The 19,206-nt window shown below is 50.3% G+C and overlaps 1 protein-coding gene across 1 annotated transcript in view; it reads left to right on the top strand.

Annotated features, from left to right (window-relative positions):
- The window catches only part of LMF1 (lipase maturation factor 1), a 108,038-nt gene that overhangs the window by 21,223 nt on the left and 67,609 nt on the right, over positions 1 to 19,206 (top strand). Inside the window, exon 3 of the mRNA XM_019648660.1 lies at positions 7,453 to 7,463. Coding sequence (XP_019504205.1) covers positions 7,453 to 7,463 — 11 coding nt within the window. The remainder of the gene's footprint in view (positions 1 to 7,452; positions 7,464 to 19,206) is intronic.

Genomic DNA, 19,206 nt, shown 5'->3' with positions numbered 1-19,206 from the left:
GTGGCCAAAAATAGAGGCTTGTATTTTTTCATCGGGAGAGATATTCCCCTCCCCTTCCCTAGGGTGTGTTAAAAAATGTGATTCGAATTAATTTAAGCTCGCCAAAGCAAAATAAAGTTTTATCTTCTCGGAAATGATGCCTGAGAGGTTTTAGGTGAAAAACGTAGAGGAAAAAAAATCTGTCAGTGGAGACCTGTGGTTTATTCACCACGTTCCTGATGCCAAATGTCCAGTCCCAGCTGAACTGTGGGGCTCGTTTGGCACAGGTGTTGGGGCTGTGGTGTGGGACCCCATGAGCACCCAGGTGGGTGGTTAGCACGAGTCAGGTGCTCTTGACCCCAACAGGTCAGCTCTCGACTCATATTTCCGAAGCCGATAGTAGTTTTCAGGTTGTCAGAAAGCTTATTGACAGCACAAGGACCGCTTCCATTGAAAATGGGCTTTCTTTTTCTGGATACCCCGAAATAAGAGACACAATCTGTTCCTTTCATGTCGCCTTTATTTTAAGTTGAGAGGAAAGAATATTTGTTTGGGACAAGATGCTCAGATAATGGACACCGTTGATGGAACGTCTTTCAAGTGTTGTCCAGCTGGCGTCCCGTGGCAAGGACAGGAAGCCCCCATGGGGTGAGGAGGCGCCGGGCAGGTGCTCATGGCGCTTCTCCTCCAGGACTCAGCCCTGCGTCCAGTTGTCCGGCTTTGCTGCATGCGTGCTGTGGCCACTGCTTCCCTGGGGGCCTTCCTCTGCCTTCTCGTAAATGGGTATCCTAAGCTTCTCCATGACTCAGACCAGCGTCTGTGACAACTTCCCACCGTCGTAAATGAATGTCTCAGTAAACATGGGACCTGGCACTGCTGCCACGTGAGGCAGGTAACACCTCACACTCGGTGACACTTTGAGTCTCCAAGGCCAGTGTCATGGGGCGGAGTCAGGTAGCCACACACAACAGCCCTGCACATTCCACAGCCATGACCGCCCTTCCTCTGCTCTCTGCCCGGTTCCTGACTCTTGGTGAGGCAGGTGAAGCCTAATGAATCCATGGTGGCAATGGTCGAAGATTTTCATTTGGGGGAGAGTGGCTTCAATAATGCAGTTCTTGCTTTGCAGGGAAGTGACCCACATCCACTGATGCGGGCAACCCCATGCCCCAAAAGAGCAGAACCTGCAGGGCTCAGGTTCAAGTCAATGGAATTAGAAAGTGGGCCTGGGTGGTTCAGAGTTGGGGATAGGTGAGAGAATTCCTTGGACTTCCCTTCAGGTGGGATGGAAAAAGAGGAGCAAATTTACTTCCTTTGTGGCATTTTCTTGGGCTCTGATTATTTTCTTGTTTGGTTGATTGAGAAGTTCTCTGCAGCCCTTTCTAACATCTGCCATTTCTTTTGGACATGGAAAGTGTAACGGGACTCGGGACCATGTTCTATAAGACAGGTAATAGGAAGGTGGCCCAGCGCCGATGGCCAGACGTTTCTGTATGCTGGCTGCTGTGAATGGGCAGCCCCATGGAAGGGGTGCAGGGCCAGCCCATGTGGGAGCTCAGGGTTTCCGAGGATGCAGCATGGCGGCGCCTGGTGGCTTTGGGGCCCCCAGCTTCGCAGTAGCCCATTCTCTCTCATTCGCAAATGAGTGTGATTGGAGTGGGTTTTGATTGCTCAAGGACAGGCGTGACAACAGGTCATCAGAGTTGTACCTGAGGGTAACAGTGAGGGACAGTTAAATGACCACTCTTGGTTCCTTTCTGTGTTTTAATGAAGGAGGCCTTGTTAGGAGAAGGCACAGCATTGTGTGTTTGGGGATGGGAGAGAGCAGGTGGCCGGGACTGAATCTGCAGCAAGGTGCCTCCAATTGGGCAGTGGGGCGTGTGGCCGGCAGGCACCTTCCGCTGTGGAACTGTATCCCCTTCTTAGACGGGGTTGGGCCGAGAGAGGGATGCCTTTGAGAACTCAAGTTGGGCTAATCCTGTTCTGACTGAGGACCTGAGTTTGTCTGCCTAGACGTTGCCCAGAGCCCTCAGATGTCGCATCCAGCAGCAGGAGGCGTGTACCCACCTGACCTGGGCAGCCAGTCCCTCCTGTGGGGCCTGGTCTGCCATCCAGTGTTTCGTATGCTGGTGAGGAGCCGGCAAGGTTGAGGCAGCTCTCCTGACATGCACAGAGTCTGGCACCACTTAGCTACCTCGACTTGTTTTTAATTTAATAAACTTCACTTTTTAGAACAGTTTTAGATTTACAGAATTACTACAGAAATGGTGCAGAGAGTTCCTGTGTACCCCACTCCAGTTCTCCCCGTTGTTGTCCTCTTACATGGATGGGATGTTTGTCACACCTAATGAACCAGTATCGACACATTATCATTTAGTCACATGTCTTCAGTTCCTCCCTAGCACCCTCTTTCTGTCCCACGATCCCACCAGGACCCACATGACGTTTGGTTGTCACGTCTTCTGAGGCTCCTGTGGGCCAAACCATGTCTCAGACTCTCCTGTCTTTGACTCCTTGACAGCTTTAAGGAGGACTGGTCACATGTTCTATAGAGTGTCCCTTTGTTGGGACATTTTCTCATCATTGACTGGGTTGTGGGTTTGGGGAGAAGACCCCAGAAGTACAGAGCCGTTGTCATCCATCATATCGGGCCCATGCCATCCACACGACTCATCTCCACGGTGCCGACCCTGGTTTCCAGTCAGGTCGTGTCTGTTGGGCGTCTTCACTGTGAACCTCCTCCTTTCCTCCCAAGTCCACACTGCGTGTTCTCTTTGGAGCAGTCACTAGTGCAGCCCCCACTTGAGGGCTCCTCAGGGCTGGGGCGCTGCCCCATTATGTGGGTTCTTCTGCATGGACACTGTCTCTTCCCCCCTGTTATTTAATCATTGATTAGTATGGATTCCTGCAAACACTGGTTTTGGTGCTTCGGGTGTCTGTCTTCTGTCTCTAGGAGTTTAAACGTCTTGGAGATTGGTGACATTTCAGAGAGACAAGCAGAGTTCAGTAACTATTATTGCATAGAATTTAGATCACAAAGAAGAACCCAGCCACCACTAGCAAGCACTGTCCCGCCTAAAACAGTGGGACCACATTGAAAACACTAATTGTGACTTCCGTTCCCACTTCTCCAGTTAGCTTAGCATCAGCTTTTCCAGAAAGCTGGATTGCTGGTCCTTTTATCTGTGCTTTACTTTGGCAGTAATCCTGCAGGGCTCCTTTGTTGCTACTAAGGATGGCTGTCTAACCGTCCTTCTCTCTTCCCCACCTTCCTGGCCCCCCAAAAGGAAGAAAGGATTATCTCTAGAAACTTGGACCAAGGCTGAGCGGCTCCGGAGGTCCCTTCCTGCGGAGGAAGCTGGCTCTGGCACATCACTCTGACACAGGGACAGGGTATCGACTTCAAAGGGTGCCGAGAGCAGATGCCAGCAGGCCCGGGAGAGGTGGAGGCGACCAGGGCTCTTCTCTGACTATTGAGGATGAAAACCTGATTTTGGCTCCGGGCCTTAAACACAACGCGGTTCCACGGCTGCCCTGTGCTGGTCCGTAGCTCATCGATTTCACCAGGTGCAGATCTAGTTGATGCATAAAAATAAATTCCTCCTTCAGGTAGATGTAGGAGGTTCCAGGAAGCAGAGTGGTGCCGTTTCCACTCTGTGGTAGTAAGGAGTACGTACCCACTGCCACTTGGAGGCCCAGCCCCAGGTGGCGAGGGTGGAGGGCAGGGCTATAGGTGCTGTACTAAGCAGTGCCTGCATTTGATCAGCAGGCCCTTCCGTCCTCCTCAGATGAGTGTGTTCACAGAGGTCCAGCCATCCCAGAGCCGCTCAGCTGGGCCGCGACAGGGAGGGTCGGCAGTCATCACACACAGCGGCCCTTCTCTGCTCTCACACAGTGGCACCAACGTGGAGACTTTCTGGTGCTGGGACGGGTCCCGTGTCCCACTGACCGGGAGGGGTGCTACTTCCCACAATCCTGGGATGTGCTGTTCTGGCAGAGGTTGGGGCGGGGTGGGCATTGACTGCTTGGGCACACCAAGAGCCACTGCTTTAGCTCCCATGGCATTTTCATCTTGAGCTGCTTCTGTTTGGCCGTCACCACAAGACAAGGGCTTCAGTGTGGATGATGTGATGAACCATAGACCCACACCAGGAATCGGGGGTGGCTTCGAAGAACATGCTTTATTACCAACTCCTGTCTACCTGCTTCCTGAGTGGGCCTTCGGGGAGCTCGGTGCCAGACGAGAAAGTGGGGGAATGCTTACAAATTCACAGCTTGCCCATGCACAGCCCAAGGAGCGTAATTTAACAAATATTTATCTATGAAGCCTTTCTACAAAATGAAAAAGCACTGGAAGCTTGATGTTCTTTTCTAATCAGAGGCCGTCTGTGAAAATAGGAGCCTCGTACAGAAGTCACTGGGATAGAATGAGGCCCAAGGGGCTGTGGACAGAACTGCTTTGTCTGTGGGGCGAGTATTCCAGCGGGGCCTAAGAGCCTGTGCAGGCTCCTCCCCTTTTTAGTACTCTTCCTTCGTGGGAAGATGCACCGCCCTTCCTCTGTGGAGAGGCCCTTCTTTAATGGGCAGGCAGAGGTACTGCGCTAACACAGACCGTTTGGGAGCAAAATCCACTCGCAGGTCTCAGTACAAGGATGGACTTGAGTTTCTTCAAAGAACAAAACAATAGAAGATACCCAAAATAGCTCCATGGACGACCTTCTCTTCTAAAATAAGTTCCAGCTGTTAAAAAAAGTATATAATAAAAGCTATAGAAGTAATGAAGACTTTTTAGTTTTTCATGTAATTGGATATAACTACCTATATTTAGAAATCTTATATCAGGCAGCCTTAAAATGCAAAATTCAAAACAGGTGAAGTTACGAAAGAGCAGATTTTTAAAAATACCCTCAGCCAATGTGATGGCGGTAATACCACAGGCCTGTCCCTGGTTTCCACGAGGACGCAGCCAGCTCTGACGTGACAGCTTTCAGTCTCTTCCCCTTTGATCTGATAAAAATGTAAAACATTCGTTCTTTCTGAGTTTGTGAAAATCAGCCCCTTTCCCCTTCTCCATCACCAAGGTTCTGTACTGGGAGAATTTCCCAGGTAAACTTGTTTCTTGCATTAGCCAGTGTGTCCACTGTCTGTTTTAAGGGTTTTTACTTTGGAAACTTAGAAATCTGTTCTCAAGTACAGAGTATAATACAAAGTAGCCTCACGCACACCCGTCTGCTCCCTCTCATCCCAACTTTTCTAGAATAAAGAGCAAATCCCACATCATGTTGTTTTACCTGTAAGTAATATGCATCTCTGATGTTTCGGGATTGTTAGAAGTGCCATCGTTGCCAGGCCACCAGCACCCCTGGCTCTGAGAATCCGGCCATCTGACGCTCAGTCCCTTAGCCCCCCATCGCTTCAACGTCCTGTTTTTAAAAAAGATTTTATTGGGAAAGAGAACAGTGTTTGGGAATTGGAGAAGAGGAACAGTGTGTTTTTCCAGGACCCATCAGCTCCAACTCAAGTTGTTGTCCTTCAGTCTTAGTTGTGGAGGGCACAGCTCAGCTCTAAGTCCAGTCGCAGCTTTCAATCTAGTTGTGGGGGGCGCAGCCCACCATCCGCAGCCCACCATCCCATGCAGGACTTGAACCTGCAACCTTGTTGTTAAGAGGATGTGCTCTCACCAGCTGAACCATCCGGCTGCCCATTGGCAGCTCAGCTCGGGGCACAGCTCACTGGCCCATGTGGGAATCGAACTGGCAACCTTGTTGCTCAGAGCTCGTGCTCTAACCAACTGAGCCACCCGGCCGGCCCCGCCCTGTATTACTCTTGCCTACAGGGCCTGCACCTGAACTTTTCACCGTGGAAAACGACACACACTTTCAAAGTGGGCAGTATAGGGAGCCCTGTGATCTGCACCCACCCTTCTTTCATCCCCCAGGGGTCCTGTCCTCTCCTCACTGAGGGCTCTGTGCAAATCTCAGACCTGGATCTGTTCATTCATATGTTTCATTAAGCAACTGTTTTTTAAACATCTGTATTGAGGCATAATTTTCATATCATAAAATGTAACTATTTAAAGTGTACAAGTCAGTGGTTTTATATATTCACAGAGTTCTGTGACCATCACCACTATCGAAGCGTAAAACATTTTCATCACCCCCAAAAGAAACCCGTGCCTATAAGCCCTCACACACCCACATTCCCCTCCCAGCCCCCCGGCACCCACTGATCTGCTTTCTGTCTCTAGATTCACCTGTTCTGGATATTTCACATAAATGGAGTCACTCTGTGGCCTTTTCTGTCTGGCGTCTCTCACACAATGTGCTGCTTTCAGGGTTCATCCACGTTGCAGTGTGTGTCAGTGCCTCGTTCTCTTTTACACCTAAACAATAGGGCATGATGTTTGTAAATACGGGTAAAGTAATTTTATTCTTGCGTCCAGGTAGTGGATTTTGTTGTTAACTTGGGCTGAGAGACAGGTAGTAGAGCTGTACAGGTGTGGGGGGGTGTTTGTTCCAGGGCCACATGTGACACCCCCCCCCCACTCCAGTTTTGTTCTGTTAGATTGCAGGGATTTATAATCTATGATTCAGGTCTTTACACATTTGTGCTGATGTGCCTCCCTTCCCCAAGGACACAAAGTGAGCCTGCATCATGGAAGCTCCGGGTTGGGATGAGGACTCGGGTTCCAAGTGAAGACAGACCTCAGATTCTTAGAGAGGAGACAAGCCCCCCACATTCCTTTCATTTGGGGCCCTTTTCTAATCATCTGTGCTCAGGGTAATGGAGTATCCTTTAAGTTTTTAGATTGTGGGGTATAACATTTTTATGGTGTTTGAAATTATTTACTGCAAGAAAACCAAGTTTTACTTTTTCCCCAAATATATTTGATTGGGCTGTTGTGGGTGTGGTCCTTCCTATACTGGTTGTGTAGGGTGGTGCAGGGGGTGAAAAGGCTCTTGTCCCACAGGGAAGCCTGGTGGACTTTGAGGCTCCAACCCCTCACCTCCACTTAACGCCTGAGGACAGGTCTCCCCTCCACCCTCACCTCCACTCAGCGCCTGAGGACAGGTCTCTCCTCCACCCTCACCTCCACTCTGCGCCTGAGGACAGGTCTCTCCTCCACCCTCACCTCCACTCTGCACCTGAGGACAGGTCTCTCCTCCACCCTCACCCCCACTCTGCACCTGAGGACAGGTCTCTCCTCCACCCTCACCTTTCCTCAGATCACCTGAGAACAGGTCTCCCCTCCAGCCTCCCCTCCACTCAGCACCCAAAGGCAGATTCAAGCCCGATGAGCCGCCTTCACCTCCTGCTGCATTTAATACCCATGGCTCTGTGCTCTGACCCTACACTGTCCTGGGGTCACTGGCATGGGCTCTACTTAATGGGGTAACCCGATGCTTTAATCTTATAAGTTTTTTGGCAAAGCATGCCAAATTTTTAATACATTTTTCTCCTTTTGTTTTTCAGGTATTCATTTGGTAAGTGAAAATCATTTAGAAAAAAACTCTGCAAGAGTTAGCATTATGTGTGGGGTATGTATCTTCGTGCCTTTTTTTTCTGGCTTTGTCACTGCTTGAGCATCTGCCATCAGCCTGCAGGTGTCACCATGTTGTTCTGATGCCATGTTTGATATCTAACCGGAACTCCTGCCCCTAGCCAGCCTCCTTGCCCAGAGGGTAGACTAATGCAGATGAGGGAGCTCATGCGTTTTCATGTTCGTTGCGTGTAGAACCAGTCTCTGTGTTCCTGGGTAGAGTTGTCCCAGAGTGGTGACGGCAAGTGGTGATGGCTCCATCCCCTTGTTGTGGGCCCCTCCCCCACCCGGGTGAATGAAAAGGCCTATAACATGCGTGCTTCCCTTTCCAGGCCACACTGAGTCCCCCGTGGACACAAGCCCATGGACACCCTACACAGACGAGGGTTCACGTGGAGATGTCACTGGCAGGGCACCCCAAAGGTGGTCGCGTTTCTGCCTGGTTTGGTAGGGGGAGGACTTCAGGTCCCCCCAGTCTGTGTTCTAAGGGAAAACGCTGCACCCAGAGTGAGCATGCAGAGCAGGCTTTTTGTTCGGAGATGAGTGGGCAGTGGGGCTGTCACCGGAGACAGGACTCAACCCAGAGCAGCAGTGACTGGGGTCTCGTCCTCATGCAGGAAGGAATTCAAGAGTGAGACAGATGCAGGAAAGCCAAAGTGATTTATTGAAAATAAAAGTACACATTGGAGAGGAAAGTGCAGTCGAACTCAAGAACAAGTCACACCAAGGAAGTCACAGTCAGGGGGTTTTTATCCCTCCCAGGGTGGGAATTGGTGACATCCCACTGGCATGGTTCATTCGTCTCCTTGCCCTGGGTGAGATTCTCGGTTTCCCACTTGTGTTTCCTTATTTGGTTCCTTCAGAACTGTCATGGCGTCAGATGCATGATGGAAGTTATAATGACCGCAATGCAAATGACATTATAATGACATTAAAATTAGCTAAAGATCAGGTCTCGGTCATAGGGATCAGCCTAGTTGGATGAAACTGGTTCTTGTTTTTCTCCAGCTGCAGGTACTGGGTACAGTCACTTGTTACTTGTATAACCAGTGAGGCACCTCATGTTGTACCCTGGAGGCGGGTGTCGATTTCCTAGGCTATCTACCCTGCCTCAGGACCATGGCTGCTGGCTGGGCGGTGAGCAGAGGACAGCCCCCAAGTGGGCAGGACTGGACAGGGCCAGGCACAGCACAGGTTACATTTGGGTCTCACCAGTTAACATGCCATTATAAGAAAGACATCAGTGCCCTCCAGGGAGACGTGACTGAACCCAGATGCCCCACAGCACGACATTGTCATGCTCAGGACACTGTTCCCAACCCCACAAGAAATAGGGGACCAGGACAGTAGGCCCATTCTGGAGGAAATAGATAGTCAACAGAGGCCAACCCCAAGACTGGACACTGGGATTTTCAGACAGGTCTAAGCAGCTGTCAAGACTGTGCACACCAAGGTGAGGGAAACAGGCTTCTGATGAATGAAAAAAATGAGGTCGCAACAGAAGAATCGAAAATATAAAAAACCAAGTAGAAATTTCAGAACTGAAAAATACAATAACTGAAAGAAGAAACGCACTGGATGGGCTGGACAGCAGGGTGGAGGTAACCAAGGAATGAAAGTAGATCAGTAAAGGTCACCCAGGCTGAGTCGGATCCCCAGGAGGAGGGGAGAGAGATGGCTGAAAAGGTTCCAAAGGTGGTGGGAGACATAAATGTACAAATGCAAGAAGCCCAGTGAACCCCAAACAGCATAAATAAAAGAAAACGGTGTGCTCACATCATTGAAGTCAATACTGAAAACCAAAGGGGAAGGGAGAATCTTGGAAGTAGCCAGAGCTCAACATGGCAATTGAAATAGTCGGACCCTGGCACCCAGGGGCAGTGATGCTGAGAGATGGAGACTGTCCACCGGGATCCTGCACCCAGACAGTGCCCTCCAGGGATGGAGGCAAAATGAGGAAGAGTGAGAGAGTGCATTGCTAGTAGATGTACACTCTAGGAATGCCACAGACAGCTCTCCAAGCTGAAGAGAAGCGACAGGAGGTGAGAACACGGGGCCCCGGGCAGGAATGTAGAACACGGAGAATAGTAACTACACAGGTAAACATGAAGATGGTTTTCCTTCTCTTCCTTCCTTCAAAAGACGTGTGAGTTGAGCTCTGAGCAACAGCGGTTCGAGTCCAGCCTGAGCTGAGCAGCCGCTGAGCTGCCAACAGGTAGCAGGATGGCTCAGCTAAAAAAAAAAAAAAAAAAAAAAAAGACGTGTGAGACTGTTTAAAGCAAAGTGAATCCTTTGTCTTCTGAGATTCGTGATGCACTCAGAGGGGATACATGTGACAAGCGTGACATGGAGCATGGTGGAGGGCGTAGATGGACCCGTGTGGCTGCAGGGTCCTCATTCTCTGTGAAGCGGCACAGTATCAACTTTAATATTTAAAAAGTTAAGGATGCATATTGTAGCTCTGGAATACACACCAGGAAAGTGTAGAGTAGAATGGGCTAAAATGCCAATAGACACATTAAAGGGGTGTTCTGAAAATATTCAAATTACCCAAAAAGGCAGGGAAGGAAGAACACAAATAAAAACTGAGGGTTTAATAGGAAATGAAAAATGAAGTGGTAAACCTAAGTACCATATCAGTAATTATATTGTGTTAATGGAGTAAAAAGACAGAAATCGATGGACCAAAATTCAAAAAAAAAAAGGTAAGATGCAGTTATATTCTGTAGGAGATGTGCATTCAATATAGAAACAGAGAGTTTGAGAGAAAGTGGATGGGAAAGATACACCGTGGAGACAGTAGTGAGAGGTGAGTTCAGGACTGAACATCACCAGGGATAAAGGATGAGGCATCACAAACAGTCAGGAAGACATAACAGATCTCAAAGTATGCGAAATAAAAGGAAGACAAGTACGGCTGGCCGGGTGGCTCGGTTAGAGCATGTGTTCTAAACAACAAGGTTGCCGGTTCGATTCCCACATGGGCCAGTGAGCTCTGCAACTAGATTGAAGACAACGACTTGAGCTGAGCTGCTGGTGGGTGGCCCGATGGCTCAGTTGGTTAGAGCATATGCTCTTAACAAGGTTGCCAGTTAGACTCCCGCATGGGATGGTGGGCTGCGCCCCCCACAACTAGATTGGAGAACAATGACGACTTGGAGCTGATGGGCCTTGGGAAAAACACACTGTTCCCCAATAAAAATTTAAACAGCAAAAAGAAAGAAAGACAACTAAAAGGACAGAGAAGGAATTTCAACACTCCTCTCCCCTCAGTTGACAGGACAACTGGATGGAAAATCGGTAGAGGGATTGGACCCTCTGAGCAACACTGCCTGGCAGCTGGCTCTAATGGGTGTTTCTGAGGCACCCCTCCCAGTTGTCTTGTGACGCATTCTGTTCATGTGTGTGTGGTTCGTCCGCAGGAACACCAGCCATGTGCCAAGCCATGTGAAAGGATTACATTGAAAAAGGGATTAAATTATATAGAGATTCTGCTTCCCTCAGAGACTGTCTATGCCATCCTAACACGTGAACAAGAGCTGGGTATTCTGCAAAAGCCACAGATTTCAGGACACCCTCAGGGCACTGGGTTTGCAAAGCAGCTAAGGGATTGGAGTTCCCAGCCCACTCCATTGAGGAGGGACGGACTCGTGAACAGCCTCACTTTCGGCAGAGCACAGGAGGCAGAGAGTAAGGAGAAAGCCACCAACATGCTGGCAAATTTGTAGAGGGACAGTCGTCCCCACAGAGTTGTCACTTACTAGGGGCTCCAGCCTGCAGGCCTCCATGAGTCTTGTGAGAGATATTAGGGCAGAGCGGGAGACCGCATAGGGTCTTCTTGGTGGTGCAGTGCTGGGGGTGACCAGCCACTGACACTCCCACCTGCCCCCAGGACTCTCCTCTAACAGGAAGCTGAAGCCTCAAGCCACTTGGGACAGGACATCAACCCTATACACTGTAGTCCCTGGGGGAAGGGGATCTGTGAGAGGGGTCCACCCAGATCATGTACGATACAGCGCGTGCCCTGCTACTACTGCTGGGGGCTGTTGGTGAGTGGAGTGGAGGGAGAATCGGCAGGAATGCTGAGAAGGTCCCACCTCAAGGCTGTGAGTGAAGCTCGACCAGGAGCTGAGAGTCCCTTCTCTCACCATCTGACTTGCACCCAGGGACGGGCAGTGGGCAAAGCTGCTCCGGGGCCTGGTGTGCAAGGGCTGCTGGAAGTGAGAAACCCCAGGCCCCAAGCCAAGCACAGCAGGTGACCACAGCCTCTGCTGAAGGAAGTTGCAGCCTGTGGTCACTGAGGGTCATGAGGGAACAACAAGTCTAAACTCAGTTCGTTTTCTGGCTAGATTGTCTCGTCCCCACCCCACCCTTCCCAGCCAATAGCCTCACTGCACGTTTGTTTCTGGGTAATTATGTTCACCTCAGGAGCTACTATTTTTCTATATACAATGTCTGACATAAAAAAAAAGTCACTAGATACACACACACCTCCCCCAAAAATGGACCTGCTGACAGTGGATTGTCGAGAGATACAGGAATCAGTAGAGATGACCCAGATGTTGGGCTCTCAGATAAGAATCTTAAGTAACAGTGGTGAACATGTTCGTGGTTCTGGTGGAAAAGGTGAGCTGCAAGAATAGATGAGCTTTTTCAGCAAACAGAGCGAAACTATACAAATGAGCCAGATGTAAATGCTAGAAATAAGCAATAGAGTCTGATGTGGACTTCCTTTCGTGGATTTGCTACAGAACAGACACAGCCAAGGGTGGGTGGGGGGGGGGAATCAGTAAACTTGAAGATATGCAAAATGAAACACAAATGGGGAAAAAAAGAATTAAAGAACAGAACAGAGCACCCGAGGGCTGAGGGACAATATCAAACAATTTAACATAAAGGTAACTGAAGAGAGGAAACGCGAGAAAGAAAGGGCAGAAAAATATTTGAAGAAATAAAGGCCAAGAATTTTCCAAAATGAATGAAAGACAAAATTCCACAGATTCCAGAATTTTAGAGGTCACTAAGAAAAGCATACTCACCATACGCATTCCTAGACATGTTATAGTCAAATTGCCAGAAACGGGAGAGAAAATCTTACTTGCAGCCAGAGGTGGGAAAGACATACAGAAAGATGAAGATAATAATTATACTGCTTGTTAGCAACTGTACCGGCCAGAGGACAAGAGAGAGACATCTTAAAGTGCCAGCAAAGGAGGGAAACCCCATTGTCAACCCAGAATTCTATACCCAGCAAAACTATCCTTGACAATGAAAACAAAACGGTCTTTTTCAGGTGATCTGTACTGTCAGAAATGTTAAAGGAAGTTCTTCAGGCAAAGCATCAGAATTTAACAAGGGTAAAGACAAAATACTTTCTCCTGATTTTTAATTAACTTAAAAGGTAGGTAACAAAGCAAAAATTTTAATTAAAAATTGAAAGCAAAGTGAGCAGACTTTTGCGAGCTGGTGTAACTCACCAACTTCTTAACTCTAAACGGAGCCGTCCAATGACTGCTGTGCTTAAGTCGGGAGCTACCACGACCTTGTGGTCGGCGGTGGTGACATTCGCTCCCTGTTTTCAGGTTTGCGCGATTTTTTGAAGCAAGCAATGGAGTTATTTCAGGAAATGCTCTCTTTCCCATTTGCAAATCTAGCATGGCCTAATCACAACCAGTTAGTTCTATAACCTGTGAGTTATGTGCACTTATGTCAGAGGAAACTTTGTTTAAATTTGGGAGTGAGGTTAGATGTGAGAAAGAGCTGGGCTGCCATCTTTTAAATTAGGGTTTATTTGATATCAAAATTATCCTTGAAGAAACTTGCCTTGTCCAGTATTTAGATAAACCCTCTTGTCTTACTGTGCTTTATTTGGTTTGTCTGCAATTGCAACGGTATTCCTTTCTCCCAGTTGTTGTGACAGATGAAACCGCCAGACCCTAAACCCCATGTATGGCGGGAGAAGCCCCCACTCTTTGATGCAGTGAATTCTAGGCAATTACCATAAAATCAACTTTTGTGGAGCAAACCAAGCCCACAGCATGGGGTCTGTGAATGGACAGGTACAGGTAGTAGAGGCAGCAAGAAGTGACTGGCACCAAGTACGTGCTCTCACGACTTCCTGACAGACACCTTTGGGGTAGGGTTGCTGTCCTTTTCTCAGCTGAGGTAACAGGGTAAGAGACATCAGTGATCACCGAGGATCACAAGACTAGTAGTGACGCGAAAGCTGGGACGGGGACCTGGAGTCTCGGACATGGAGCCAGTGCATCTGGTGAAACTTGGCATTTGCAAATAGGGTGTGGGGACGGCAGTGGGGTGCAGTGCCTTGGAACCACACAAAGAACAGTCTGCAGGAATGCATGCTGTCCCTTAAGTCACATGTTAATCTCGGAAAGGCTGCTCACTGAGAATGATTCTAGAGCTCCCCTCCCTGCACCCCAACTTCTGGCCACAACCCTTTGGTCCCAGCTGGTGTCACGCGAGCCTTTGTGGGGAGCTTTGAGGGCAGGCTGTGGGAGGGGCTTGGCTAACAGGAGACGAGCTAATAGCTACATGTTGCTCCAAATTAAAGCGAGTCCGCCTTCCATTTATGCTCCTGCTGGTGTGCCTGGTCCTCTTCACAAGTTTAACTGCCTCTGGTCGCGGTGATAATGTTGGGAGACTGAGAAACCAGCTGCTGACTTGCTGCTATGTTTCCCCCCGAGGGCCCCAGAGTAGGACTGGACTTCATGTGCTGTCCCCTGGGCAGCACCTGGCGGGTCACCCCCTTAAATGTCCATGAACACAAACTCAGAAGACCCCTAATAGTCACAGCACTGGCCTGCCGCTGGGTGACAGCCAAGCACCTCTGCTGTTTCCTCCCTCAGTTACTGTGGTATGCCCATGGGTGCCAGACCTGGAACAGCCAAACCGAAGGGACCTTTGACCTTGTGGGAACTTTCCCTTCCTCTGGCCGCGTTTGGGGGGCCGCCTACGAGAACTTAGTTTTCACAATAGGCAGGCATCCTGTCCTATGTGTACTTCTTCCTCAGTGTTCGTCTTAGTTACATCTACTGTGTCTTTATGGTGCAAAATGGGCTTGGATGAAAATAAAGCATATCTGTGGGTTACACGCAGACATACTAAGCTGCACCACAAAAAGCGTTCTTGGAAAATGCAGCTCCCGGGCAGCCAGCTGACTTGAGTTGAGCGAGGCTGCTTGAGCCCCTCTGCTCAGGACGGTGGTCTCCAGCCACACGTGCTTTCTGGCTTACGTGAAATAAAGCAGGCCACTCCTTAGCCACACCTGCTGCACATCGAGCGCTCGGTAGCCACGGTGGGCCATGCAGGTCATGGACCGTCTCCATCGCTGCAGGAAGGTCTGGATGGCTGGTCAGAGGATGCCCTCCGTTTAACCAGTAGGCACATTGATTTTCTTCTGGGGAGCTCAGCCACTTCTCTCCTCCTCTGACCTCTTAGGACATGGCAGGTGTAAATGCAAGCCCTGGGGTTTGGGAGCAGGGACACGCGGCTGGGCTCCTGCCTGGAGGAGGTACAGCCAAGGATCCCCTGGTTGTCGTCCCTTTGTTGAGAGTGACCAGGAGTTTCCCGGGATTTCTGAGTTTCTATGAACATTTCTCCACGGTCTTGAAGTCCCCTCTCCCATATGGGTGTCACCTGCTACAGTTCTGTGGCCCTGTCCCGTGGGGTCTCGCATTCCCTTTTGCCTGAATCACCTGGGTAAGGGGACAGCATGTGAATGGAGGTTGTTTGCTGCAGGACACAGGAAAACCACAGCATTTGTGATAACGCTGCCTCGCCAGCTGCGTCTCTGCTGAAGCACAAAGTTGGCTGTGCTTTGAAGGCTGCTGGTCTGGTAACTCTTACTTCAAAGAATGGGTCTGAACCGTGATTAATTCAGCGCTCCTGTAGGTGCTGCCTGTTTCCTGCTCCCCTGCAGGAAGTGCGCTTTTTTATATCTGTGAGCTTGGGGCTAGAGCCCGTTTCCAGCTTCATGCTGCCCTTGTGCATTTGAATACAGTGCAGGACCCAGCAGGCAGTGCGGAGGGCTTCCGGGCAGGGCTTTCTGGACTTTTTCACCAAGATGAGGCTGCTCTTGGTCCTTGCCCTCCCGACATCGCGCTGAGACCCCCGGGCCGTGCACCCCAGCCTAAGGAAGCAAGCACTCTGGAAGGGGGCTCCTGTCTGCCTGCATTTGGTGAGGTTGGCACAAGCAGGTGGCACAGCGGTTCTCTTCTCAGGGCTGAGTCCTGTGACTTACCCCCCAAGAGCTTCTGCAGAGTCTGCCCTCAGCGGCCAGCCCCTCCCAGGCCTGGGGCAGCCCAGAGAGCATGGGAGCAGGCAGGCTGCCAGCAGGACCCGTCCTGCCACCTCGTGGACATGACAGGCAGGGAGAGACTCATTGAAGGGTCCTGTGACCAGCATGGGCAGCCCACACTGGCCCTGAGGAAGAGGCACTTTCCAGAGGCTTCTCTCTCTCAAGGCCTTTGGAGCGTTTTTCACCATAAAGAGCATTTTGTAGCCTCTTGGATTGTTTTTAGCCTGAGGGACCTCAGTGTCTGCAGGTGTTAACCTCCAGGTGCTCTCCCAGGCAGGTGAGGGCACACCTTCTTCCCGGGCCCCCACCTCTCCTGGCACTGATGTTTCTGTCAGGAACCCCGGGAACCTTGCCATTCCTGGGGCCAAACCTGCTACCTAGGAGGACTGACTGATGGTGGAGGTCAGGCTGGGCCTCCAGGGGCCCAGGGCAAGAAGATGGTACTCATTCCGGGGAGGTGAGTATCGAGGACGGCAGCTGACAGCTGGAAGCTTCTGTGGGGTGGATTCTGGACGTGTCCCCGTAACCGACTGGTTCTGAATTGATCCCTCTAATATACTGTAGTTGTTTTAATATCAAAAAGATGCAGAAATCAGTAAAATTGAGCCTCAAGATTAGTTGCATTTAATTCACAGTTGGGATTCTTGGTGTAGTGTGGGAACAAGGATTAGGGGGCCACAGGGCGTCCTGTGCAGAGGGGACTGGGGTCTGAGGACATGCGCATACTCGGTGGAGTGAGAAGTCTGGAGAGAATTTTGGGGAAGTTTCCTCAATGCCTGGGACATTCCTTTTTAGGAAAAAAGCACTGCATTTTTACTGCAAGTCCATTTGACTAAGAGTTGGGCAATTTAGGGCTCCTTCATTTCAGTAGGAACCATAATCGATGCATTATTGATTTATTCTAACATGAAAACCAAGTGTCAGCTAGTCTGGAGTCTTCCTTGGGGATGGCTCCAGGTGTCAGTCGGTACTTTCGGGAACAGCAGTGAGGGGTGGGACCCGGAAGGAAGCAGTGGGCGCTGACCCCGCATGCCAGCGAGCTGCGGACACAGCGAGATGTCAGTGAGAGCCGTCCTCCTCAGGGATGCAGGGACCGAGTCGCACACAGCATTTAAACTATTGTAAACACGCCAGGTCCTTGGGTGAGCCTCAGGTATGGGGCCAGGTGGCGCTGCCCTGAACAGTCAGGTGCCTGGCGGGGAAGCTGACGCGCAGGGAGGCCACACCTGTGTAGGTGTGGAGGCCTTGCCCTGCAGGGACTGTGCCCACAGGCTGCATTTGAATTCTGTCACTGTTGCAGTACTGAGAGGAGCTTGCTCTGCTTCTGCTGAGCGGGACGCTTCGCCTCTGCCTCACTATTTCTTTTCCAGGCAGGTCCAGTGCTGGCATCGGATATTTATGAAGCCTTGACGCTTGAACCCAGTGTCCTCTGTCACAGCAGCGCCTCCCACCAGCCGTTGTGAATTAAATGCTCCCTGTGACCCCTCACCCTTGCCGCTCTTAAATTCATGCTTTAAAAACAGCTTAATAAGGGGTTTACTGGCCCAATTGGAAGTTTTTATTAAAACCTATTAGTGCTGGAGCGGAGCCTGCCTGCAGGAAGCCATTAGCCGCCCTGGATCTCCAGGCAGCCTCGGCCACAGCAGGTCCCCCACACCGGCTCCAGGTCCTCGCTTTGCCTGGTTCTCATATCCTCTGCTTTAATTATGGTTCGTCTGATTCTCTTCCCAGCCCCCACATCCAAGTTTCTTTTAATTAAATTATTCCCGTAATCAGAGGCAGCCTTGTCTGCCCGTCCATGAGCTTACCCAGTGCTGCAGGGCCCTTTCTGGGGCATCTCCACTGCCGTGGCCTAGGTGCTCTGGGTCGACTTGGTCACTTTTCAGAAGTGACACACCGACAGCAAAGCCTGCTCTGTCCTGCTCCCGGGGATGTGAGTGGCCACTCAGCACAGTGTGTTTGGTTTGGTCTCAGGTCTGGTCATGTCCTCCCAGGAAGGACAGAAATGCCTGGATTGGGTGATATTTAGAGCTACAAGGTGCTGTGTGCTGGCATGAACCATCTCAATTAGCAGAGGTGGTCATTTTTAAAGTGAGAAAAAAACCTCAAATAGCATTTTCACGGTGACCGACCCTCGGTAGCCATGGTGGCAGAGAGCGGGGCCGGCCCTGCTGGAGGCCTCGCCTCCTCCTCACCCAGTGGCCTGTCCCTCTCTGGCCTGAGACCCCTCCTTGGTGCTCTGGGATCTCGGGTGCTTCTCAGCCAGGGTCTCTGGGTCAGTCTGGATCCTGGGGTGGTGTTTCTGCCTCCTGTCTTCTCTGTCCCCACACCTCACTTGCCTCTCAGGTCCCTGGCACACCAGCGAAGGTCTCGAAGGAAGATTGTGTTGGCCAGGGGTGTGGCTTTCTGTTAATAGCAGGGAAGGAGCGAGCAGGTGAGACGCTGGGGAGCAAACCAAAGGTGACTTCTGGACTGGGCGCATCCAGTACTCACTGTCACCCAGTTTGGCACAGTTGTCCACCAGGCCTCACAAATCACCCAGGTTTCCAGACTGGCAGGGGTGCGCTGTATTCAGACGTCGAAGGGGAAAAGCCAGTTGGGGCACTGGGGCCCCTTCGAGAGTGCCTCTTGTGGTGTGGGTTCTTCTTCCTTCATGCGTGGGCATCCACTGTACATAGTGCACATTTCTAGTGTCATCTTTTTCATCTAATTTTGTCCTCCACCCGCGTTAACCACCCACGTGGCCTTCGTTACCTTTGTGCCTCCTCAGATCTGTGCACACACTTGGGGCTGGGGGCAGTGTGTACCCAAAGGGGCAAGAATATATGCATTTCTGCCCTTTTTTCACGTTTTTCAATATCTGATGAAAATCACTTAATTGAACCGGGAAGAAAATATATTTTACAGGCCAGTTTTTTCTTAGTCACGTGATCATTAGCTCCATGCTTGCTCTAAATCTCTCCCATTATGTCCACATCTAGTTACCTATTTCTACTTCTAAAACATACTTACCTCTTTAATCTGCAGAATTCTAGAATAGTGAAGAAGCATTTTGTTCCTGTAATTCATACTTCCAGCCCCGAATCCTTTTGGGGGGCTTTTGTCTGGAATGCTTCTACATTACCTTTTATTTTTATTAAATTGTGTAGATGTGCATGTTTGAATGGCATTGGTTTTTCAGTTCACGGTACAATTAATGCTAGTATCACAGCTGACAGTTGAGTTTCCTGGGTGCCAGTGCCCTAACAGCCGAAGAAGGTGGTTTCATCACCACCCCATTTTCCGGAGACTTGCTGTGAGTCCCTGCAGGCAAGGGGGTCTGTCTGACCTTGGCACACTCTTACCCGCTGCCCGCCGTTCAGAGCGGACC

The sequence above is a fragment of the Hipposideros armiger genome, unplaced genomic scaffold, assembly GCF_001890085.2.
Source record: "Hipposideros armiger isolate ML-2016 unplaced genomic scaffold, ASM189008v1 scaffold_126, whole genome shotgun sequence".
Taxonomy (NCBI): domain Eukaryota; kingdom Metazoa; phylum Chordata; class Mammalia; order Chiroptera; family Hipposideridae; genus Hipposideros; species Hipposideros armiger.
Note: the sequence above shows the minus strand (reverse complement) of the source record. Positions and strands in the feature narration are given on the sequence as shown.